This window comes from Populus nigra, chromosome 4 (genome assembly GCF_951802175.1).
Source record: "Populus nigra chromosome 4, ddPopNigr1.1, whole genome shotgun sequence".
In the NCBI taxonomy this organism is placed as follows: Eukaryota; Viridiplantae; Streptophyta; class Magnoliopsida; order Malpighiales; family Salicaceae; genus Populus; species Populus nigra.
The window spans coordinates 7,491,702-7,514,775 of NC_084855.1; the positions used below are offsets into that span (position 1 = coordinate 7,491,702).

Genomic DNA, 23,074 nt, shown 5'->3' on the forward strand with positions numbered 1-23,074 from the left:
AAACAAAATAAGTAAAAAATAAAATAAATTAAGCAAACTCATACTAAACACTTTGAATGATTAATAAAAAAAAATGATCCATAGATAAGCTTGCTAATAAAACCATGATATTCGTTATTTTTGTTTAAGAATCTATTCCGTGATTACTTTCTAAAACCCTCTTATATCTAAAACTTTAAATATATTTTTCATTTACTCTCAATGATGTTGGGAGATTTAAAATTCTTTCACACCTTAAAGTTATCCGAATCGACTTTTTTCTTAGTATAGGTGTGTGCCTCATAACAGAAATCATGCAATATGGTTCAAAAATTCTTTAAACAAAATAAATATATAAAAAATCATAATTTTACAAAAAAAATACTTCACACATTAAAACTTATCTAGTTTCGTTATCATTTTCCAAGACTCGCATGATCGTCTCAGAATTTGTAGCATCACATCAAAAAAATTTCTTATAATCATTTATGTAAGATAATTAGTTTCTAAATTTAATATATATATATATTAACTAAAAATATTAATAATAACCTTAAACTTCTCTCACCATTTCTCAACAAAAGGCATCCATTCAAAATGATCTCTAAGCTGGCTCCATCGAAGCAAAGTCAATTTTTATCGCTGTAAATGCAGGAAATGCAGGAGGGAGAAATAACTTGGTGTCTCTTGTATGATTTGTTAGTTGATAAAACATGCTGTTTTCTTTACTCTCTGATGTAATAGTACGGTCAATGTTATTGTATGAATTGACTTCCGTAGACGAGGTGCTATGTAACACAGAACTAAGATCAAATGCTCTTTGCAAGCTCTTTTTGTAATTATTAGTTGAATTATGTCCTCAAAGCTTATCTTATGCATATGAGATGTCGTTTTTACTCTCCTGCAGATCAGACCTTATCTGGTTTGGCTGGAAGTCCAGCATATGCTGTCCCTGAAGTTCCATTGGGAAACTATTCCGAGAAGGTCGACATTTGGAGTGCTAATGTCTCTTCCTACATGCCTGCTGGTCGTAAGCCTTCCATTTCAAGCTGACTCCTTATAGGCTGGTTGAGGCAATCAAGAATGTCCAGCTTGATCTTCACACAGGGATAGGAGAGTCAATATCGAATCCTGCACGCGATCTGTTGCAAGGATGTTGACAAGGGATGTATCAGCCAGGATCACCACAGATGAAGTAGTTGATAAATATCTGAGACACAATGAAATAAGACGACGGACATATGATTGCATTTTGTTTTCTCTTCCGGGTTCACATGTCTGCTCGTATTGTGGCACTGGGATTTTTTTTGCAATTTTATCCAACTAGATGGGTAAGACTTAGACTACTTCGTGACAGCTTCTTTAATGAGTGGCAGTTTGCCTTTTAAGAGAACTTCACTCTGTAGTTCCTTGTCTGCTTAGCAGCACCTTGATGACAAGGTTTCTAGGTGATTGCCTGTGTTTATCTCCTCGACGAAATCTCTATTGTATACTTGTCTCAGAGGTCTTTATATCTCTGGGAAGTAACCCCTCTGACTGAAAGAAGAATTTTCAGCTTCCGTGCTTCGCATATGGTGAGCTGCCATTTAAATTAGATTGATGGTGCGTGATGCATCCTTTTATGTCAAAAAACCTAATAATTCTTTGCAAGTTTCCCTAGTGTGAAATTAGGTTTTCCTTCTTGGTTGCTTGTTCCCAATTTAATCTCAATTTCTAGCAACTCCTCGTAGGTATAGTAGAAAGTCCTCAATTCCCGGCCTTGAGGTGCTGGATTCTTAATTAAAGGCTGCTCCAAATTTCCTGAGTTGTAATTTAAATCTCATTCTTTTCTTCCTGCGTCAGTTTTCTATAGTGTACATTTGTTTGAGATTTTAACAAGCTTATAGAACTTAAAGAGTTACTATTTTCACTAAGTTTACAGTCCATGCAACCTTGTCTTCTCGCAAACGTGATTGTCAAATCCATTTTCACCGAGCTCTTGTTAACTCTCTCGATTTATGCATGGTTTGTGATCTTTGATAAGTTTCTTGGATTCTATAATGGTGGAAAGTGGAGTTTTTCATAAATTTATTGCTGGTTCTGCTGACTAAATTGACTGTTAACTACAGGGCACCCATGGATTTTGTTCTACCCAGAGCGCACCTTAAAGATACTGTCCATCAGGTCAAAAGCAAAGAATCAAGTTGCAGAAACTTCGTCCCAGCCTGGAAATGCACCTGTTAGAGTTGGCTGTCCTGAAGAGGACTCAATCAGCTTCCATCTGATAGTTAAACCTGCAAGTCAGAAGAGCAGGACGAATATGAGCAAAAGAGGAGTAGATGCAGACCCACTGGCCCAATAGAGCCAGAGTGATCATCTAACATCACAGCGAACAATTTGTGTAGAGCATTTTGATTCTGCTGACAGATTAACACCACTAACGTTGCTCATCTCCACTGTTTTGTGAGCTGGGAGAGAAGATCTGAAACAGCCACACCTTAACTCCAATTTTCAGTGGGCACTGGGCGAAGATGGTTACAGAGAAACTTAACCATAGCTGGTAAATATGGTGTCATTTCTTTTTTATCAAACATGACTGTAATTTCTTTCAGTAGCCATGTTCTCGATTTAACTCCAATAATGTTTCTAGACTGATTAGCTGAGAAATTTGTTGAACAGAATTTAGTAAATAGTGCCAATGAGCAATTATGATTTATGTTTTGATGTCAGTTTGCATGGATTAGTTCCTTGCTTTTCGAAGTCTGTTTTGGAAGTAAAATTGCAAGCCCTTTCTAATTTGTTTCAAGGATCTGTGTAAAAGGGCTCTTCACTTTGAGCTGCAGAGAAGCAATGGTGTCGAAGTTGAACAACAGTTGATGCCCTCGGGATTGTAATGTATTGGCATTGCCTTCCCGATCCAATCCCTCCCAAATGCTAAACTCTGTGCCACCGTCAATTGTGGATCTCGATACATAAAATCTTATAAACAATAGTTCCCTAGTTTCCCAGGTGAATTATGTTTCTAAACGTCGACTGCTGAACAGGCATAGTTCGATGAACATAGAAATGTGGACCCGTAACATCTTCTATTCTTCTCTCTTTAATTTTATGTTTGTAGCAAGTTGATGTGGTTTCAATAAGATCTGGCCGTTGGAAAAGTGAATCTTTTCCTTTTTATGTCTTAATCTTATCGCTCGGAACACTAATCTTAGCCTCTCACGACTAGTTCTCCTCCGCAAGCAACATGACGTTATAATTTCATAAACACAGCTGGCAGTAAAATAATCCTCATCGCTGGACCTGGAGGGGAGACCAGCTATATTTTATGATCAACCTTTGACCAATCACGATTAACAGAATTGTTTATCAGGGCCACTTCAATCTCGAGAGCTCAACTCCTCACAAAAAGCCATAAAAGAGGCTACAGGTTTCCACCACTTCCATTTCAAAACTAAGTTAGGTATGGATGTGGAAAAGACCACCAAAACATTTACCAAAAAGAAGAGTTCATGTCACTCAAACAAGATCATCACATGTGTTTTTCTACTGCTGCTGATTCCCATACTCGTGCATTTGCAAGCTTCCCCTTTCTATTTCTTCAACAAATGGAAAGGAATAGCACTTGACGCCTCCGCTGGTCCTTCTATCTCCAAAAACAGTGACGGTTTGATCTCAAAGCTCCGAGAGTCAGTCACTTTCCTACCCCTGAAAGATCTGAGGTTCGCTGAAACTGCCATGGAGGGGAACACTTGGTTTATGAGCTCCTTGAACGACACCCATGAGGCGAACGAAGCTGAATACCTCTATTTCCCTTCACAAATGTCCAAGGGGCGGCTTCTATGCATCAAAGGACGTCACGCGACAGATGGCACCAAGAACTCATACGCCTTGGTTTGGCCAGAAGCTCTTCCAGATTCTGCCACACTCATGAAGGGCTTGACCTTTGTGGCAGACACATTCTATGATTATGGCAATTTGTGGCATGGATTGACTGGTATGGCGCCCTTTGTTGGTTGGTCTATGAAAAATAAGTGCCTAAATCCTACAAGATGGGTACTGTTCCATTGGGGAGAGTTGAGGTCTAAAATGGGGTCATGGCTACAACACCTAATGCAAGCTAACTTTGGAGATGTTAAAATTGAGGGATTTGGAGGAGATGGGCCGTACTGCTTTGAGAAGGCAGTTGTGATGAGACATAACGAGGGAAGTATGGGAAGGGAAAGGAAGCTTCAGGTTTTCGATTTGTTGCGATGTAATGCTAGAAGATTTTGCGGTATAAGCCCTGAAGGGAAGGGACAAGAGACCAATGAAAGAGGTGAACCGATTATAAGGCTGACGCTGCTCATGAGGACAGGTTCAAGGTCATTCAAGAATGCAAGCGCTGTGACAGACATATTTGCACGGGAGTGTGCACAGGTGGAAGGCTGCACATTCAAGGTAGCTCAGTCAGAAAATCTAAGCTTCTGCGACCAGGTTTGTTTCTTTTCCTACCCTTTTTACAGTGAAAAAAAGACGATATTTTCAAAGAGAATTAATGCAAAACATAATATACCCACGATATCGATACATTCATTACACTTAACACACATTTTTCTCTCAGAAAAGAAAAAACGATACTCATCTTATGTTACTCTCTGACACTCATCTTATATTTTACTGACATAGCCCCTTCATTGTTACTGAGAAATCAAATTATCCAGCGTTCAATTTCTTATGAACAAATGCTAGTGATCATGACGGTAAAATCTCTGGCTTAGTTAGGGACAACTGCGGGCAGTAACTGGTTAGGTTGGGAGCAGAACTAATTCAAGCGAATGCCAACATAATCGAACTTCTACATACTCATCCGATTGGTCGAATGAAGAACATATAGAACATTTTGCAACTTACTGCTCATTAAGTTTCCTTTGCTGAAATCCTCTCTTGTACATGCTTACTAAACAACATGCAATGACAGTAGCAATAAGCCAACCGGAATTAATAAAAAGCTCAATGGTTCGAAATGTCTTGCTGCAATCTAGCTCATTCTCTTAACAATTGTTTTCATCATTCAGGTCAGAGTAATGACTTACACCGATGTTGTCGCATCCCCACATGGTGCTCAATTGACAAACATGCTTTTCATGGACAGAAACAGCAGTGTGATGGAGTTCTTCCCTAAAGGATGGTTAGAGCTTGCCGGAGTGGGTCAGTACGCACATCACTGGATGGCAGACCAATCTGGCATGAATCACCGAGGTGCATGGTGGGATCCACTGGACAAAAAGGAATGTCCATTTCCTCAACAAGATCTAGATTGCTTTAATTTTTACAAAAATGGGAAAGTTGGTCACAATGAAACCCATTTTGCAGAGTGGGCAAGAATTGTTCTCGACCAAGTTAGGATAAGCAAGATGCAAATTGCCACTAGGAGTCCCACTAACAAGCCACAGCCAAACTCAATTGCCTGCAAGTGCTAGTGTATTTGTTCACTTGGCATTTTACAATCTTATATTACAGGGCACAGTTGAATGGTAACAGCAAAATTTGACGAAATAATGCTTTGTTCTTGTACATGAGAAACAAGAGGAAAACATGCAGTGATATTCTCTTTATATAGCATTCAACAACAATTATAAGGAATTTTTCAAATGTCGCATTAAAATTGAAGAAGCTGCCGGTAAGATTTACAATTGAACCTGCATTTTAACTTTTTTTTTTTATTAACGTGGGTGTCCGGGTCAGCTTGCGCGTACCTCAACTAATTTGACGGATCCTAAAATTAACGATCATGTAAACATCCAATAACCCCGGGGTTTATGGAATTCGAACTAGTGACTTTTAGGAAGCAAACCTAGAGCCTAACTAATTGAGCTACACCACTCAGGGTCCTGCATTTTAACTCTTGATACATCCAAAGGATGGGCATTGCTTTAAGAGATACTTTGGTGCTCAATAGACCTCATCTTCTAGACATTTTGGACCACAGATAAACCACCAAGAAACAAAACAGTGCAAAAACAACCACATGAACAATACGGTTTCCACCATTCTTGATGATACTCTTGTTTAATTTCCTAAGGTTGTTCTTCACACCAGCTTGAGCTTTCATCACAGTCATTTGCTGTTATGTCATTCAAAGGAAGCTTTCAGAAGGCAGTTGCAGATTTTTGTAATGGACCAATGTTTCATTTATCCATTTCCTTTCCTAAAAATAAATATTCAACATTTCAAGTTGTTTTCTGTATCTGAGAATCAGTATTTTCAGTAATGGGCAGATAACTGTCCTCTTCTTTTACAATATAATGCGCTATCTCTAAAGTTTAGTAATTTTATCCACCATTTCCTTGCCCTTTTAAAATTTCACACGGCTATTGTGTTTTGTTTCAATTTTTTTGTTAAAAAAAAAGGTTGAAATAAGCAGACTAGCAATTCAAAAAGAAATCATTATATCATAGGAGTGGCAACGTTGAGCAAACCAAAAACAAAACGATGGCAGAAGTTAATGTGCGCAAATGTAAAAAAAAAAAAAGAGGTTTAAGCATATACCAGAGTCTCTAAGAAATCCTTCTCATATTTCGCTTCTGATTCTATCTCTTGAGCCACCTACACCATATGATTAAATTGGAGCTTGAACATTACAACAGAGGAAACTTCAAACAATTCTGCACTCAAACTGACCACATCAGATGGTAATGTTAAATTTCAAATGGAAAGATCTTCATCATAAAAATATGCGAACAATATAAACACAGAAAAATCATTAACAGCAGTTTTTATTTTTGCAGGAAATGTGCTCAAATTCCATACGACAACATCTTACATGGCAAGGAGAAACAGCAAGTGGAGCTGCCCAAATTTGCAACACAGCCAGGCTTGTTTATGTGATTGAGTATTAGAAAATCTAATCTTTAATAAATCACTCCATTTTACAGCCCTCGAGCAAAATATTAGTTCAACAATACAGAAACATGTCCGCTTTTTTCCAGAGGAATTGCTTTTCCTTCATTAAGCAAGCTCAACAATTTTTATATATATAAAAAATAAAAATAAAGAGGAGCTTACGTTTCTTAATTGCCTAACTTGGCTACGAAGGCCAGTGAGCTCATCGTCCAAATCCCAATGGATCGGGTCAATCCGCAATTGTATTTCATCGGAGCTCGCCACGGGTCTCGTGCTAAGTCCCTCTCTACAAACATTTGAAAAGAATTAATAAAGGAATCACAAACCCAAAATTTGAGAATAACAAATACCTTGATCTGTAAGGAGCAGCGCCTCTGTAAAAAGAACCGCCTCTTCGGTTCAAACTAGCCTCCGTTCAACAAAAACTTTTTTCCTTGAAGCAAAGTTGAGTGGTGAAACCAAATTAAAAAGGCTGGAGATTTGCGCGAATTTTAAAATTCGAAGAATTGGTGGGTGGCGTTTTTTCGAGCGAGTTTCGAAAATTTTATATTCCACGTATTAATTATTTTTTAAATAATTTTAAAGAAAAATAAAAAAGATATATATAAAAATAAAATTTATAAACTATTAAAAGTAACAAAAATATTTTCATCTAAGATTTATTTTTTACTTGTATTTATTTTTTCAAGTAAATTTATAAAATAACTAATAAAATATTATTAATTATTTCATACCATTATAAAATTTCCGATTTTTATGTGTATCAATCAGTGTTTTAAGACCCGGCCCGGCCCGGCCGGTCAACCCGGGACCCGGCCGACCCGGGCCTGTGGCCGGGCCGGGTCCAAGCAAAAAACAGGCTGGGAATTGGCCCGGCCAGACCCGGTCGACCCGGAGGGTTGACCCGGGACCCGGCTGGCCCGGCCAAACCCGGCTGAGACCCGGGTTTTTTTTATATTCTTATGCCCGAAACGACGTCGTTTTAGAGTTTTACAATTAAAAGGCCAAATTTTAAAGAGACGAATCACGAGCATTGCAGAGCAGAGAAGTGAGAAGAAGTAATTAATTTCAAGAATTTGTCAAACCCATTTCTTTAAAAGTTGGAGTCGAACCCAGAAAGTTTGGGAGAAGACGCTCATTTTATTTGCCAAGAAAGGCAAACCTTTGGGGTGGCTGATGGTGTTGGTGGATGGGCTATGAAAGGAATTGATTCTGGGATTTTCGCAAGAGAACATATGTCCAATTATCTCACAGCTCTTCGATCCTTGAAGCCTAAAGGGGATGTTAATCTCAAGAAAATATTGTTAAAAGCGCATTCAAAGACTGTTGCTTTAGGATCATCCATTGCCTGTGTTGTTACCCTTAAAAGAGACCGATTGTGTTATGCCAACGTGGGTGATAGCGGTTTCATGGTTTTCAGAGGGAAAAGGCTTGTTTACAGGTCACCGACACAGCACAGCTTTTTCAACTACCCTTTTTCATTGGGGAATTGGGTTCAGAAGGGTAAGCGCCGGGCTTCGGTTTTCCTTGGTGAATTTGATGTGGAGCAGGGGGATATTGTGGTTGCTGGTACCGATGGATTGTTCGATAATCTTTTCAGCTCTGAGATCGAAGAGATTCTTCAAGAACATGGAGGAAGATCTTGTCCTCAGGATCTTGCCTGGACCATCGCAACTGTTGCGTCCATGAATTCAACCAGCGAGGATTATGATTCTCCCTTTGCAGTTGCTGCCGAGTCTGAAGAAATCGAGCATATTTTTTTTGGGTTGACCCGAGTCAACCCGAGTCAACCCATTTGACCCGTACCCGGTTACTAGACCGGGTCGATGACCGGGTCGGGTTTTAAAACTATGGTATCAATAGTATTTTTTTCTCAAACAGTAAAGTGCATTATTTACTTGGTTTTGATTCTCAACTTACACGTGCAATCATTTCATGATTATGATCATACAATAAAGTTATTTATTATAACTTTGATCGTGGTGTTTATATATTTAGTTTTGAGAAAGAAACTCGATGAAGATGTTTTATATCTTCAACTACGCTGGAAAAGATATATTAAAGTTTAAATATTATTTAATTTAATTTAATTTTGAGTTTTTAAGTTAATTAGAATATACTTTGTTATTATAACTAGGATTATAAAGGTTCGTGTGATTTTTGTTATATACTTGGGTTAAAAATAATTGGAATCTAGATTATTGGATTCAAAAACTTGAAATTAAGTACTCAAGCCACCTTATGTAATTGAAAATGTTTGTCAAAAAATGTGCATTAATTTTTGTTTTTAGTTTAATGTAATTGTCCGAATCAACTCGTGTATACCTAAATAAATATATATTATTTGTCAAAATGAGTGATGCTGTATTTGCTATTTAAGAAAAAAAAATATAAACTAGAGCGTGGGCCTAGGTTCGAGCAAACTTGTTTTTTTAGACCATGTATGTATGCCTCTTCATTGTTTCTATTTGTTTTTATTTCACATTTTATAATTAGAATTTTTAAAATAAATTTATCTAAATAATATTTAAATAATTATCCAATTACATTATTATTTTTAAATAATATTAGTGTTTTTCATGGTAATATACACAATTACATTTTCTTATATAATTTAAATTAATATTTTTACTATAAAAACTCTTTTTTATTATCTTATAATTAAATATAAAAAAATTAAAACTGCTCATCATCGTAAGGTTAAATATCTCCACTTATATTTATTTTTTACTTGCATGTTTTATTTTTTAGTTAGCATCAACAACATTTTTTATGATTTACTAGCTTATTGAAAAAAAAATTAAACTCACACATTAACTTTTAAATTTTCAATTAATATTTTTTTACATTAAAAAATGTTTTCACGATACCTGCTAATTTTCTCTCCTGTTAAAAATTAATTTTAAAACGGGTAATTGACTAGTTTTTTATACGGTGAAAAGAGTGTTAAATTCGTCCTTGATTTTCCTTTGTGGTGGCTTTCTGTTTTTTTGTTTTTTAATTCGGCGGCCTTTTCCCTTCTCACATGGTCAAGTCAATTGGAAGCTGTGTGATAATTAATTCTCTAATGCACAGTAACCTAAGAACAACTCAAGGGACGTGGCAAAAGAAAAGTAAAAAATAAAAAAAATATTATTTTAATTTTTCAATGTTTATTTCATGTGCTCTATGTGTACTGCTAAATAAAATATCTAAATGCCTTTTCTCTTCAAATAAATGGTACTTTTATATATTTAGTCAAAACCAATAAAGTAAGGTCAATAAAAAAAATAAACCAATTAAATACTGTGTAGGAAAATGACATTGATTTTTTTTATAAATAAAAAACTTATTTCTTACACTTCAATAAAATTAATTTTTCAAATAGGTTTTTTTTTATTAAAATATACATCACAAAAAAATTATATTTATATTATTTAAAATACTAATTTGTCAATTTGACTCTTCAAAACAAAAACAAAGAGATGCTCTAAGATGTATATTTCCATCTTTACCCATAGATCACAACCTTTAGTCATGTCTGACGCACATCCTCCACCATCGATTAGTTTGACCTTCGAGGATTCCAATGCTGCCCACTAAACGACTTTCACTGTCAAACAAATTACACGCGTTGTTTGGAAGTTTCCATCAATCCATGTCCATCAACACCCTTCTCGTAAACGCAGAAATAACACGCGATGTCTGGCTATAAATTTTTGCCCTCCAAAGCCACAGGTATCACAGCCTTTCTCTCTCCTATAAAAAATCCCCAGACAGAGAGAAGTATCCCCAAATTTTGCAATATGGGAAGTGAAGCTGAGATTCCTAGAAAGCCCAGGTTTTTATGTCTTCATGGATTTAGAACAAGCGGAGAAATTCTGAAGACACAAGTGCACAAGTGGCCTGAATCAGTGCTTCAAATGCTCGATCTTGTTTATCTAGATGCCCCTTTTCCTAGCCAAGGAAAATCAGATGTGGAAGGAATCTTTGACCCTCCTTATTATGAGTGGTTCCAATTTAACAAGGTCCAAATCCTTATATCTCAACTGTATAAAGTTCAATGAAAGAAATTTGATTTTCGAATAATCTTTATATCTAAGAAGATAAATTTATATTGTTTCTCTATGGTTTGATTTTGATACTCGGTTTGTTTTGGTATATATTTGTTTTTAATTTGAAGAGATGTTTGGTGTGTTTTCTTCCAGGAATTCAATGAATACACTAATTTTGATGAATGCCTTGCTTATATCGAGGATTTCATGATCAAGAACGGACCCTTCGATGGTCTGCTTGGTTTTTCTCAGGTGGGCGAAAAACTGTATTCTTTATTTGTTTCCACATAGATAAAGATTCTGTTTGGTTGCAGAGAAAATGCAGAAAACTGTGATGATTCTTGTTGTTTACATTTTACTCATGGCTAATTTAATATATTCATGTAACTTATTCACTGGATGTGCATAAATGATACAGGGCGCAATTTTATCGTCTGGGCTTCCCGGATTGCAAGCGACGGTTAGTTGAAGTTGCTCATTTTTTATTTTTTAAATTCTAATTTATGTGTTACAGATGAGAGGCTTGAAGCTCGACATCTCTAGGAAAGAGAGTATGAATACAAGACACTGGCAGCCGCTAGTTTATTAATAGAATTATAATAATGCTAGTTGATTTATTGGGCTGTTTGCTGTTTCCTTTTGCAGGGTGTGGCTCTAACCAAAGTGCCCAAAATAAAGTTTCTGATAATAATTGGAGGAGCTATGTTTAAGTCACCATCTCTGGCTGAGAAAGCATATGGTTCCCCAATTGAATGCCCATCCCTCCACTTTTTAGGTATCTTATCTCCATTTATTGTTTCTTTCTATCAGTATAGAGTTCCATATCTTTTCCCATTACTCCTTTAGCAGCATTGATATGTACTAATGAGGCATTCCTTGTTTATAAATGAAACGGTTAACAATCATTGTGAAAAGAATATAAAACAAAGCTGTATATAATTGAATTCAGAAAGAACATATTTGCTAATGTCATCCTGCCTGTTTGTTGCAGGGGAGACGGACTTCTTGAAGCAATATGGAATGGAACTCTTGAAATGTTGCGTAGACCCTGTTGTGATTCATCATCCTAAGGGTCATACGATACCAAGACTTGGTGAGAACTGAAATGTGAATCACCCTTCTTTCTGTTTTGCTCTAACAGGAGGCTCAATGCATCTTGTGCTATTGTAATAAGGGATAGATCCCCGTCAATCATTAAATCTTAAGTGCATCCTTCACATGATTTGGATCTAAAATCTTCAAGTGTAAATCCCATGTCTTAATTGCTGATGAGGGACCCAACAACTCCTTTATCTCTCGTGCTTCTGCGTGTTGCTTATTGCATTTCTATCATTGTTATTTACTAACAGGCAATTATTTCTCTTCTTCTTTCAGATGAAAAGGGTTTGGAAACCATGCTGAGCTTCATTGACAGAATTCAAAACATGTTACTAGACAAGTAGATAATGGTGGTGCTTATTTAGCGCATCATCGATTCATTTAAGCGGATCAATAATGTATGATGGCTAGCCAGAGCTAGTAATGATATTAATCCAGTGCCAACATGTATTTTTTTAATGCAATTTTACAGTTTCCGCCCCATACATGCTCTTATTGTTGTTTCTATCTGCTGCCTTACAGGCGCTTTCTTCTGAGTGAGCCTGTGTACTGGCATTTTATGAATCCAAGTCATTATTTTCCAGACGATGATGCACAGTTTGTATTGGTAGCTTGATAAGTAAAATGGCTTTATCTGAATCCATTAGTTTCTGTTTGCAAAGCGAGCCCGCTCGCCATTCAATTTTACACAAGCCATGTTCTCTGACAGGATCCACTTATATATAAGTAAAATCATTAGTTTTACCAGCTGTCCCTGCTACCAGTTGTCCTTGACAGAATCCACTTAAATCTAAGTAAAATCATTGGTATTAGCAGTTGTCTCTGACAGAATCTTCGTGATGCTTTAAGTTAACCGAGTTTTATCAGAATACTTTTTATATGATTTAATTTTAAATTTAAACTGAATAAAAAATCTTATTAAAAGGTTTTTGGTTGAGTTATTTACTAGGTTTAATAAAAATAATAAATAGTTTATTATGGCTTAAGGGGTTTATTTACATTTTTTTTATTCATTTAACTAGGGTTGATTCATTATTTTTACTAGCTATTTGGGTTTTTTTTATTTATTTTTTTAATCTATTACTTGGTCCTTGTTGTTTTTTAATTTTATAGTTTGATCTTAAGATCCATTTTTTTTACGTTTTAGTCTCTATATGTTGAGAGATAAAAGAGAGTTATCAAAAAATATTGAAGAGAAAAAATACTCAAAGATGATGACATTTCAACAGTAAAAAAGGTAATCCTGGTGTTAATAAATTTGTTTTTTTAAAAGAAAAGTTTAATGAAAATAATGTTGTCTTTTAATCGTATGGAAAAGGAGTAGATTAAAATCCTTAAAAAAAATTTAACTTGTTTAATTTTTAATTTTTTATAGAGATCAAAGATCATTTTTGGGGTTGAAAATGGATCTGAAAGTTTATTGGATGTTTCTAAATGAAAAAAATTAAAAAAAAAATAGGTTTTTGAAGTGGAAAAACTTGGGCTCTAATTTTTTGATAATTGAAAGTTTAGAAAGCATGTTGTTTGCAATCATAAATGACTTATCATTTATTTAAAATAAAAAAAACTCGAGTAGAGAAAACAAACTTGTTAGCCAGCCCAGTATTGCATGATTTTTTTAAAAAAATTTCTCTTATTTCTTATTTGTTTAACTCTATATTATTTTTTTTATTGATATCTCAATAAATACATTATCTCTTTTCTTTTAAAAAAAAAATGTTTGGTTTATCTTTTTTTAATAGTAATTGATATTTTTTTAATTTCATAATGATTTTAAAGAAATATTTTAATTTATCTTTTATTTTTATTTTTTAGAAATAAATTACATTTACATTGTATATTTATAAAAATAAAAATTATTTGCTCTTAAAATTAATATATAAGATAAAATATATATAAAAATTTTTTTAAAAAAATTGAGGTTAAATATTGGCATGTATATCTATTTATTTTTGTTTTTATTAAAAAAATTAGCCTTTTTATTTTAATATTTAATTAATATTAACAATTTTATTTTTAATTTATTAATCCATATATTTTTAATTTATTAAAATGCAACATCTTTATTTTCTCAATAAAAAAAGTTATAAGAAAAAAAAACCATACTACCAATAAGTTCTTAATTACCCTAGAAATGAACTTTTAATTCTATTCGCAGCATTAGGAAAAAAACATTCATCACACCGTTTTTTTAATTTAGATTTATTTCTTGTGTTTTAAAAATATTTTTTAAAATTTTTTATTTTTATTTATTTATTTATTTTAAATTAATATTTTTAAATCATTTTAATATATTAATATTAAAAATAATTTTTTTAAAATAAAAAAATATTATTTTAATATACTTTTAAATAAAATATATTTTAAAAACCACCACAATTAAACTATAGCCCGGCGTGCTAAGCCTAAAAGGATCAATTCCATCAGGGAATTCTAGAAGAATCATGTGGGCAGCGGGCAATAACGATGACGATGGTGATTCGAAAGATTTGCAGTAGAGCAATGACATGCTTATTTCTATCTCAATTACTTCCTCCCACGCTCTCTCACCATAACCACTCCTTTTCCATTTACAAATCCTGTCGCTCTCTCTCTAAAACTCCCTCGGTAACTTAGCGCTCGCTCTCTCTCTCTCAAACCGGCACAACTCTACATAACTAACACAGCCTGTAATCACACTCCTTTTTTTTGTTTGTTGTTTGTTTATTAGGATTTTCTAGGTTCAATCTGGTGTCCCACAGTCTGTGCAGCTCCTACAATTCGTTCATTTAGTTCAAAATTCAGCGAATCCAGCACCACCGCAAGAATGCAAAATCCAGAGTCCATATCATACCTAACTCAGCGAGAAGCTGCTGAAGTCGATGAGATTCTCATGGGCCCGCTCGGCTTCAGCGTCGATCAGTTGATGGTCACTCTCAATCTTTATCTCGATTTTTTTATCATTGTTATTATTATTATTCACAGACTCAATTTTTCATTTTGCTGCTTGTTTTTCTTTTAGGAATTGGCTGGATTGAGTGTTGCTACTTCAATAGCCGAGGTATTGCCAAATTTTTATTATTTCTATGAAATCGAGTTTATAAATAAAATTGTTATTAACCTTTATTATTATGAATCAAAGGTGTATAAACCTAGCGAATACAGTCGTGTTCTTGCAATCTGCGGTCCAGGGAATAATGGCGGTGATGGTTTAGTGGCAGCTCGTCACTTGCATCATTTTGGATACAAACCTTCCGTTTGCTATCCAAAACGGACTCGAAAACCTCTTTATAATGGTCTTGTTACTCAGGTATAGCATTCATCTGGTCTCGAATTGAACTGTATTTAAATTATAGTAAAACATTGGAGTCCCATTACGATGCTGTTTTTTTTTTGGTAGTTGGAATCGCTGTCAGTCCCTTTCCTTTCAGTGGAGGATTTGCCTGTGGATTTGTCTGAAGATTTTGACATTCTAGTAGATGCAATGTTCGGGTTCTCATTCCATGGTAATTACTTGTCTCAGTGCAAACTTTGTCGTGATTTTTCTATGACTGTATATACATACAAGTGTCTCAACAACTCGAGATTATTGTTATACATTCTTTATGTGAAGTATATTAAGATTGTATGCTAATGCTTGATATGCAAAATGCTGTAGCAATACTGAAATATAGTTCTTTTCAAGTTGCTAGAGTTTGGTTTATTTTTCCTTTGATATTCTATGTACTTGAGCAGCTTAGAGTGACTCTGCAAATTCAGAGGTGGAGGTAGAAAATATAAATTGAGGGCTGGCATAAAAATGTGAATGACGAACATGAAATTAATAAAATTAAACAAGGATCAAAGAGAAAATATGCTAGTTTTGGTGTACCATCAAATGCACTCCTCATGTGAAACATCACGAAGTACATTTTTGGTAGGAGGGTAAAGGGGATAAAAATTACCTTCGTAGGGAGGAAAACTTTTAATGGAGGTTAAAATATAGCTCAAAAAAGGGGTTAAATGTTAAACTTGTGTGGAGAGGGGTAAATAAATTTTGAGGGGGGGTATTTTAGGTTTTGTGCCGTTCCCTCTTTTTTTTTTTTCCACGTATATAATTCAACACTATGATATTCCTTTTTTCATCTCCTTCTATTTTAGACCAAAATTTTAAGTTATTTAATTTTTTACTATTCTATTTAATTTAAAATTTGATTTTATCTTTTTGGGGACCCATTATTATCCATAATTTTTCTACCTCCCACCAACCGTCCTTAAGACTTCATCCGTTAACCTTTTTTACACTCTTTAACACTTCACCTTTAAATCCCAGCCAGTCAACATTTCTCCTTTAAATTTTTCACCCCATACCAAACATAACCTAAGGGTCAAAGTAGGAAATTTTAAAAATCAGGGGTGCCATGGTCCCCCAGTGCAATATGTAGTTCCATCCCCATGCAAAATCAACTCATCAGAGCTTAGAAACCTCAATTGTTTTATTTATTTGATTCTATAATTTGCCTGGATAACTTCTTTATCTATCATACATCAAAATTCTTACTGCTGACATGAATTTAATCATGTTTATTATCTGACTTTCAACATTTTCAAATATTTTTCAGGTTCCCCAAGACCACCTTTTGATGACCTAATCCAGAAGCTGGTGCAATTGTGTAATTTTGCTCAAAATCACCAAAAATCCCCTGTAATTGTGTCTGTGGATATTCCTTCTGGATGGCATGTTGAAGAGGGTGATGTTAGTGGTGAGGGAGTTAAGCCTGACATGTTGGTATGTTTCTAGTGGAGACATTTGTATCATACTATTACCGCTTCAATATTTTGAAAGATTGCAGATACTTTTCCAAAAAATAATCCAATTTAATTATATTCAAACCATCTTATTGATACAACTTTAGTATTATCTAGGTTTCTTTGACTGCTCCAAAATTGTGCGCAAAGAAATTTACTGGTCCACACCACTTTCTAGGGGGTAGATTTGTCCCACCATCTATTGTGGACAAATTTAAGCTGCATCTTCCACCTTATCCAGGAACTTCCATGTGTGTCAGGATTGGAAAGCCTCCACAAATTGATATATCAGCTCTCAGACAAAACTATATTTCTCCAGAATTGCTTGAGGAGCAGGTGGCGGCTGACCCCATTGATCAGGTATGAACACTGTTGTTGGCCATTTACTATTCTTTCCCTTAGATGCTTGAGTTGACAGCATAACTGTTAACACATAGCTGTTCAGAGTTTTTCCCGCTCCCAATCTCTGCTCTTGGTCTTTCACAATCACTGGAAAATTATTCTGCTGTATTCTAAGTCTGCCATTTTCTATCTTGCAGTTTCGTAAATGGTTTGACGAAGCATTGGCTGCTGGGTTGAGGGAACCAAATGCTATGGCCTTGTCAACTGTTGGAAAGGATGGAAAACCGTATGTTGCTCTTCGTTTGTTATTCATTATTGATAGTTTGTTAAATTACAATCCAAGTTAACATGCATGCTACTTTTGAGGGTAATGATTGGATGCATTGTTTGCTTCTTTGTTTAGTGGTTCATGTGATCTGTTTTACAGTGATATGGTTTCACTTCTACATCTAAATTCAGAATACTCTTGTATTACTAATTTCTTAAGAACTAAATTCATGACACAGTAAACTATAAAGAATGTTAGACCATGTATACTTTCTTAATTGGGTTCTTCAATCTGAATTTGAAGAGGGAGCTTATGGACCCACAAGGATACTTATCCACCCTTATAATTTATTTAAACTTTGAAGCTTTTGCAACATTTCTGATGGGAGTTCCAAGTAATGACTGAATTGCCATGTAACATATAAGACTTTTGAAATAAATTCACAGATTTGATGTAGGCACCAGTACATGGATCTCTTTTAGGTGGTTTACAGGCAATTGAAAGGCACAAAACTATGTGGAGTGGGTTGGCTCCTTTGGAGTTTGTAAAAAGGACAAATGTGAGTTAGAACTAGACAAGGAAATCCAGTTCTTAGGGCTGGTGCAGGTGCTGTTTATGGTACTTTTAGAAAGTCTTTTTTTTTTAAAAAAAATTGATTATAAGATGGATTTGGATTACAAAGGTAAGATTTCTTGGGCTTGTATGGGTGAAAAAGATAAATAATTTTTACATACATTCCTCAGTGCGATTAAAGAAATTAATGCTATAATCATCATTTTTGGATTTCCTTGGGCATAGGACCCAATGTTTTCTTGACATCACTCCTTGGGTCAGGATTGCATCACATAATCTCATATAGATGGCTCAACAACTTGACATGTTTGTAAAACTAGCCTCCTTCTCGATTGATACCATTACATGAGACTTGTTAGGTATATTAATTCTACAAATTCTAGACTCCTAAGCTTTAACTAGAACAATCTACCAAGACTCGAGGCGTATACAAAGAACATATATACAAGTGGGCTCAGAAACTTTCAACCAAATTGAATTTTCAGCTGTCATGTGTGATTTTACAATCCTAACAGAAGTTGTAGATGAGTTACTCTCCATTTCTCGAAGAGTGTTGTCTCTGTTTGGTATTATCAAAAAGTCAAAACCATCTCTTACTCTTCTATTTTGCTTCTCATTTAAAACTAACTCAGTTCTTTCATGAATTGAAAATGAAAGGATTTGCTGTTCAAACCTTGTTCTACTTTTTTATGTTTATAAAATGCACAGCTGGCTGTTTTGTAGAATTGATTGTCATTTTTCAAAAATGACTATATGATGACTCCTTATTCATGTATAGAATTTGTTTATCTAACAGTCACCACTTGTCACGTGACTTTTTGCAACAGCTCATCAAGAATTGTGTTGTTGAAAGGAGTTGACAAGGATGGGTTTGTTTGGTAAGTGTTCTTCTGCTATTATTGGTGGCAATAGTGAGATTAGAATGGTTTCATGACTGCTTGTGGTTTTAAAAATTACTGCAAATTTTACCCTTTTCAGGTACACCAATTATGAAAGTCAAAAGGCGCATGAATTATCTGAAAATCCCCAAGCATCACTCCTCTTCTATTGGGATGGTCTTAATCGGCAGGTATTCCAAGCATCACTCCTCTCTCTCCCTCTCTTGGGGGAAGGGGTTTTTTGAGGATTCGCCAAACAGAAGGATGGTGGGAGGAATTTTATTTATATCATATTCATTGTTGTATGCTGTATGTGAGCTTATATTATATACTGATCTAGTAGACAACTGTGATGGGTATTTTACATGTGAGATTGGACAAAAAGTGTAATTTCTTAAGGATTACTGAAACTAAAAAAGACCCTGGTTTTCAGTTTCATGTGCTTTCCAGTGATCGTTATTGTTGGGTTGTGGTTTACTTAGTTGCCTGCTGATGGATCTGTGCTGTAGTCTTTCTGCATGTTTTTTTCTGTCACGTCTGTTTTGGGAGATTTGAAAGAAAATATGACCCTGTAGTTTCACGTACTTTTCTGTTATTCCATTTGTCCACGGGGTAGCTTTTCTTTTTTAGTTAAAGTTAGCTCAGATGATTAAATCTCAAATAATTTGTGGACTTACCTCAAAATTTCCATGTTGAATCTGTTGCTACACTTTTAGCAGCTGCAAAATGGCATCACAATTTGCTCACACGCAGTTTAATTAGTTTTATCAAACATACTGAGTATCTATTGCTGTAGGTCTGTTGTCATTGTATATAGGACATAACTGATTGTCCCAAATAACAATGCTGCATTGTTAGTTGTGGGAATTAGGTAGGAGAGGAAAAGCTGTATTTTGCCATTGTCAAGAGCATGATGTTAGCAATCCATCAATGATGCTTGTTGCCTAAGTATGACCATCAATTAACAAAGAATTATGCTAAGCATGATGTTAGCATTCCATCAATCATTCTTGTTGCTTAAGTATGACCATCGGTTAACAATGAATTATGCTAACCATTATCCTATATTGCATGATATTTAGGCTATCCTTCCACTCCACTTTAGGCCTGGTTTTAAAGTCCACATACGGTTATATAAACATGAAGTATGCTAAGAATTATGCGAAAATTTTATTCTGTTTTCATGTTGGGTCTGTTGCTTAAACGCATGATAACTGTGATTTTTAGGTACGAGTGGAAGGATCTGTGCAGAAAGTTCCTGATGAGGAGTCAGAACAGTACTTTCATAGCCGTCCTCGAGGGAGTCAAATTGGAGCAATAGCTAGCAAGCAGGTTTCTTTTATTCTTTTCAGATTGTATCCAACACATCAAAATATTGGTGTGAGCTTTGTTTATCATCTTCTTTCTCCTTTCAGAGTACTATAATCCCTGGAAGGCATATTCTGCACCAAACATACAAAGAATTAGAGGAAAAATATTCTGATGGGTAAGTTGCACTTCTCTTCGTTCTCCTCTTTGAGTGGCTTCAAATAACTAGCTTTTACAAATCTGTAATTTAACTCAGTTTATTATTACACACAAGACTATTTCTGCTACCTTTTTTTGAAGAAAATGATTACTCTGGATTTTAAGAGTGGTGGTTAGCAATCTCTTGTTTAAGCGGGTATGGTTGTTTAAGAGGAAGTATCAATAAAATGTAGTGTTTTTTCCCTGTTGTCTAAGTGCAGAAGTTTGATTCCAAAACCTAAACACTGGGGAGGGTACAGGCTTAAACCACAACTTTTCGAGTTTTGGCAAGGACAGCAGTCTCGTTTACATGACAGGTTAGTTTCATCTCATTTCTCGTGCTGCATATTTATATTTGCATGCAAACATTGAATGGAGCAGGTTTATTAGCAATCCCCCATATCATACTTTGTTGTCTATTGTGTTTTGCTGAATGCTTGATTGCATCACAATTTTACAAAAATATAATTCTCACGGGAAGGTACTCTATTTGCATACTATGATATATATACATATATATATATAGAAAAATGGATTTGAAAAGTATAAAAGTATTCATAATTATAGAAGACATGGGTATTGGGATTTTACACGCAAAAGAGAGTTTTGGATATCAAATGGTCTTATGGCAGTTAACTGCATAGTTAATATATGCATAATCTTTTACAGGTTGCAGTATATTCCTCAAGAAATTGATAGAAAGCTAGTTTGGAAGATTGTGCGGTTGGCTCCCTGACTAGTACTTCCAGCTTCCTCATTGTGAAGCTTGTCATTCATGATTTCATGGTATTTTGTTATCTGTGGCCTGTGTTTAGTTATTTTGGTACAAGTAGCAAATAGTATAATTATGTTCTCTTTCTTTTCTGTTTAATTGATTGTGTTGCTAGACTTCCAAAAGCCTTGTTAGTATCCAGGAACATAAATTCTTATTCAGTGAGGAACCTTGTACCGTAAATTTAGATCTTGGATCGCAGATCTATTGGCGAAATAATTGAAGTGAAAGGCATGGGTCGAGGTTGGGTTTAAATTTTTTGCAAGTTAATTGGAAGGCAAGCTATGGATGAGAAGAGACACACTATACTCCAAAAGTTGTGGGCGGCAGAGGTAGGCTGTTGCTGTTATTTAATTTATTGTTACAAGCATAACTTGTAATATGTTTCAAACATCAGATGGTAGTTTTTATTTTCGTGTTTTCTAGAGCTTTAAAGGTATTTTTGTTAGTTTTTAAAACTTTATTGGAGATTAATTTAATATAAGATATAGTTTGTATTTGTAATGAAAAGATAATTAAGATTTTATTTGTTTCATGAAAAGTAGTTTGATGAAATTATTTTTCAAACTTTCTTGTATTTATTTACTATTAAAAAAGTTGGTTAAAAAAATAATTTTTAATTAAAGAAAAGTTTAGCTTGGTTTTTATAAAAAAAAATTATTTTATTTTAGACGGAAAATACTATCTAGAAGTTGTAAAAAATTTAAAAATATTTGTTGATTATATTAAATTTAGTTTTTAATTTTTTTATTGTTATATATTTTATTTTGAATTTATGTTAACTGTTTTTTAGAAATATCAAATATGTCATCTTGAAAAAAAAATTAAGCTAAAATATTCTTTTAGATTGTTCAAGTTGTTTTTTTAATTTGATGGGTTTGTAGGGCCATATCAAGGTAAATAATAAATCTCATCATGAGTTTTTAGATTTGATTTATAAGATGAGATTTAATAATAATATCAAAAAGTTTTCCATGAATAATTTTTTGTTTAATTTTTTTTTATATACACAACTCGCAACATAGCCTATGCAATATACTGGTTTATCTACTTGTGCTCGAGCAAACTCTACAAAATCATGGATGTACATCGAAAGATACTAATGGGAAGTCACTTTAATTAGTGGATCTATAAATCTTCCCCTTGTGAATGACTCCAAAATAATTGGTAACTATCGATCGAAACCAACCACTAGTGTGAATGACTCCGAAATAATTGTTCATCCAGCCATGATATCGGATGCTTGGCCTTGGAACGGAAGGAAAATCTGGCTTCTTTTTAAGCAAAAATGAAGCTACAGCTTCATTGGAGAGGGTTTCATCATCTATGTTTTGCTGATGCTGTAATATTGGCTATTGATCCTGACCAAAACTGGGCTCCACCTCGATTATAAAATATCTGGAGTTTCTTTTCAAGGTTCTTTTGACCGAACTGAAGCTGAATTCTGACGCACTACTTTATGAAAGACCATTTCGATGCAAGGTGACCACACCACACACCACTTTCTTTTCAAATGGGTCAGACCGAGAAGTGTGCGGTGAGTGGAAAATCATGGATCTCAGGTGTTACTTGTCAGGGTGAAATTCGAAGGCACTGTTTCTTCTGTTGTCGTTACACATCAACCCCACCCCCCCCAAAGATCCAAGATCGAGCGGTGGGGGGATTTTTAGAGTTGTAAAGAGAATGATTAGAGGAGTCTCATCTCTCTCTTTTTCAAAAATCAGTGTGTCTGAAAGTAAGGTCTACTGGCCTATGATCCATTAAATGAACTCGGAGCCACCACAAGTGGGTAGTGCTGTTCGATCACATACATGATGAGTTGTCAACAGTGAAAGAGATCATTAAGGAAATCTCTTGAAGACCATCGACTCCAAGAGGAACACCAACTATTGAAGAGCCCATCAGCAACCACTAACGAAGGTTGACCCGACGTTAAATAATAAGTGGCCACGTCCAGATCAACAAGTTGAGATGCCCTAGATAGAGCATGTTCTAA

The 23,074-nt window shown here is 34.8% G+C and overlaps 5 protein-coding genes and 1 long non-coding RNA gene across 9 annotated transcripts; 5 read left to right on the forward strand and 1 right to left on the reverse strand.

Annotated features, from left to right (window-relative positions):
• Positions 1-506: 506 nt before the first annotated feature.
• On the forward strand, positions 507-2,687 carry LOC133690505 (uncharacterized). Of its 2 annotated transcripts, none has more exons than XR_009841457.1 (2): positions 507-1,553; positions 2,088-2,687. It is a non-coding gene; the product is annotated as an uncharacterized LOC133690505 (long non-coding RNA). The 2 variants fall into 2 exon arrangements; XR_009841456.1 differs by having other exon boundaries at positions 507-1,310.
• Positions 2,688-3,235: 548 nt separating this feature from the next.
• LOC133690571 (bet1-like protein At4g14600) lies at positions 3,236-7,979 on the reverse strand. Its single transcript, XM_062110795.1, has 5 exons — positions 7,926-7,979; positions 7,191-7,249; positions 7,003-7,126; positions 6,487-6,543; positions 3,236-6,061 (listed from the first exon to the last, which is right to left on the reverse strand). The coding sequence occupies exons 1-5, from the start codon at positions 7,977-7,979 to the stop codon at positions 5,900-5,902; spliced, it is 456 nt and encodes a 151-aa protein (XP_061966779.1). The 3' UTR covers positions 3,236-5,899.
• On the forward strand, positions 3,421-5,511 carry LOC133691201 (uncharacterized). Its single transcript, XM_062111603.1, has 2 exons — positions 3,421-4,431; positions 5,013-5,511. The coding sequence occupies exons 1-2, from the start codon at positions 3,421-3,423 to the stop codon at positions 5,415-5,417; spliced, it is 1,416 nt and encodes a 471-aa protein (XP_061967587.1). The 3' UTR covers positions 5,418-5,511.
• Positions 7,980-8,036: 57 nt separating the features above from the next.
• On the forward strand, positions 8,037-8,639 carry LOC133690575 (probable protein phosphatase 2C 55). The gene has a single exon (XM_062110799.1). It carries the CDS (start codon positions 8,037-8,039, stop codon positions 8,637-8,639), a length of 603 nt encoding a protein of 200 aa, XP_061966783.1.
• Positions 8,640-10,455: 1,816 nt separating this feature from the next.
• LOC133691013 (uncharacterized) lies at positions 10,456-12,555 on the forward strand. Its single transcript, XM_062111319.1, has 6 exons — positions 10,456-10,847; positions 11,028-11,126; positions 11,293-11,334; positions 11,520-11,649; positions 11,866-11,967; positions 12,249-12,555. The coding sequence occupies exons 1-6, from the start codon at positions 10,521-10,523 to the stop codon at positions 12,314-12,316; spliced, it is 768 nt and encodes a 255-aa protein (XP_061967303.1). The 5' UTR covers positions 10,456-10,520; the 3' UTR covers positions 12,317-12,555.
• A 1,805-nt stretch (positions 12,556-14,360) lies between these two features.
• LOC133692660 (pyridoxine/pyridoxamine 5'-phosphate oxidase 1, chloroplastic) lies at positions 14,361-21,562 on the forward strand. Of its 3 annotated transcripts, none has more exons than XR_009841974.1 (15): positions 14,361-14,579; positions 14,683-14,880; positions 14,974-15,012; positions 15,094-15,261; positions 15,352-15,457; positions 16,553-16,719; positions 16,857-17,099; positions 17,279-17,367; positions 18,750-18,800; positions 18,901-18,991; positions 20,028-20,132; positions 20,216-20,286; positions 20,528-20,623; positions 20,976-21,092; positions 21,194-21,562. XR_009841974.1 is itself a non-coding variant. In XM_062113760.1 (14 exons), exons 1-14 carry the CDS (start codon positions 14,439-14,441, stop codon positions 21,040-21,042), a joined length of 1,632 nt encoding a protein of 543 aa, XP_061969744.1. In that variant the 5' UTR covers positions 14,361-14,438; the 3' UTR covers positions 21,043-21,562. The 3 variants fall into 3 exon arrangements, 1 of the variants encoding a protein (XP_061969744.1); XR_009841975.1 differs by having other exon boundaries at positions 21,281-21,562; XM_062113760.1 differs by having other exon boundaries at positions 20,976-21,562.
• The last annotated feature ends 1,512 nt before the right edge of the window (positions 21,563-23,074 follow it).

Excerpts from the sequence above, each read along its gene's own strand:
- LOC133691201 (XM_062111603.1), top strand. The coding sequence starts at position 3,421 with ATGGATGTGGAAAAGACCACCAAAACATTTACCAAAAAGAAGAGTTCA. Across the intron at positions 4,432-5,012 it reads ATCTAAGCTTCTGCGACCAG|GTCAGAGTAATGACTTACAC; the intron begins GTTTGTTTCTTT and ends TTCATCATTCAG.
- LOC133690571 (XM_062110795.1), bottom strand. The coding sequence starts at position 7,979 with ATGAGCGTCTTCTCCCAAACTTTCTGGGTTCGACTCCAACTTTTAAAG. Across the intron at positions 6,544-7,002 it reads AAGTTAGGCAATTAAGAAAC|GTGGCTCAAGAGATAGAATC; the intron begins GTAAGCTCCTCT and ends CATATGGTGTAG. Across the intron at positions 6,062-6,486 it reads AGGATTTCTTAGAGACTCTG|CAAATGACTGTGATGAAAGC; the intron begins GTATATGCTTAA and ends ATGACATAACAG.
- LOC133690575 (XM_062110799.1), top strand. The coding sequence starts at position 8,037 with ATGAAAGGAATTGATTCTGGGATTTTCGCAAGAGAACATATGTCCAAT.
- LOC133691013 (XM_062111319.1), top strand. The coding sequence starts at position 10,521 with ATGTCTGGCTATAAATTTTTGCCCTCCAAAGCCACAGGTATCACAGCC. Across the intron at positions 11,650-11,865 it reads CCCATCCCTCCACTTTTTAG|GGGAGACGGACTTCTTGAAG; the intron begins GTATCTTATCTC and ends TGTTTGTTGCAG. Across the intron at positions 11,968-12,248 it reads TCATACGATACCAAGACTTG|ATGAAAAGGGTTTGGAAACC; the intron begins GTGAGAACTGAA and ends TTCTTCTTTCAG.
- LOC133692660 (XM_062113760.1), top strand. The coding sequence starts at position 14,439 with ATGACGATGGTGATTCGAAAGATTTGCAGTAGAGCAATGACATGCTTA. Across the intron at positions 17,100-17,278 it reads CGGCTGACCCCATTGATCAG|TTTCGTAAATGGTTTGACGA; the intron begins GTATGAACACTG and ends TCTATCTTGCAG. Across the intron at positions 18,992-20,027 it reads GGGATGGTCTTAATCGGCAG|GTACGAGTGGAAGGATCTGT; the intron begins GTATTCCAAGCA and ends TGTGATTTTTAG.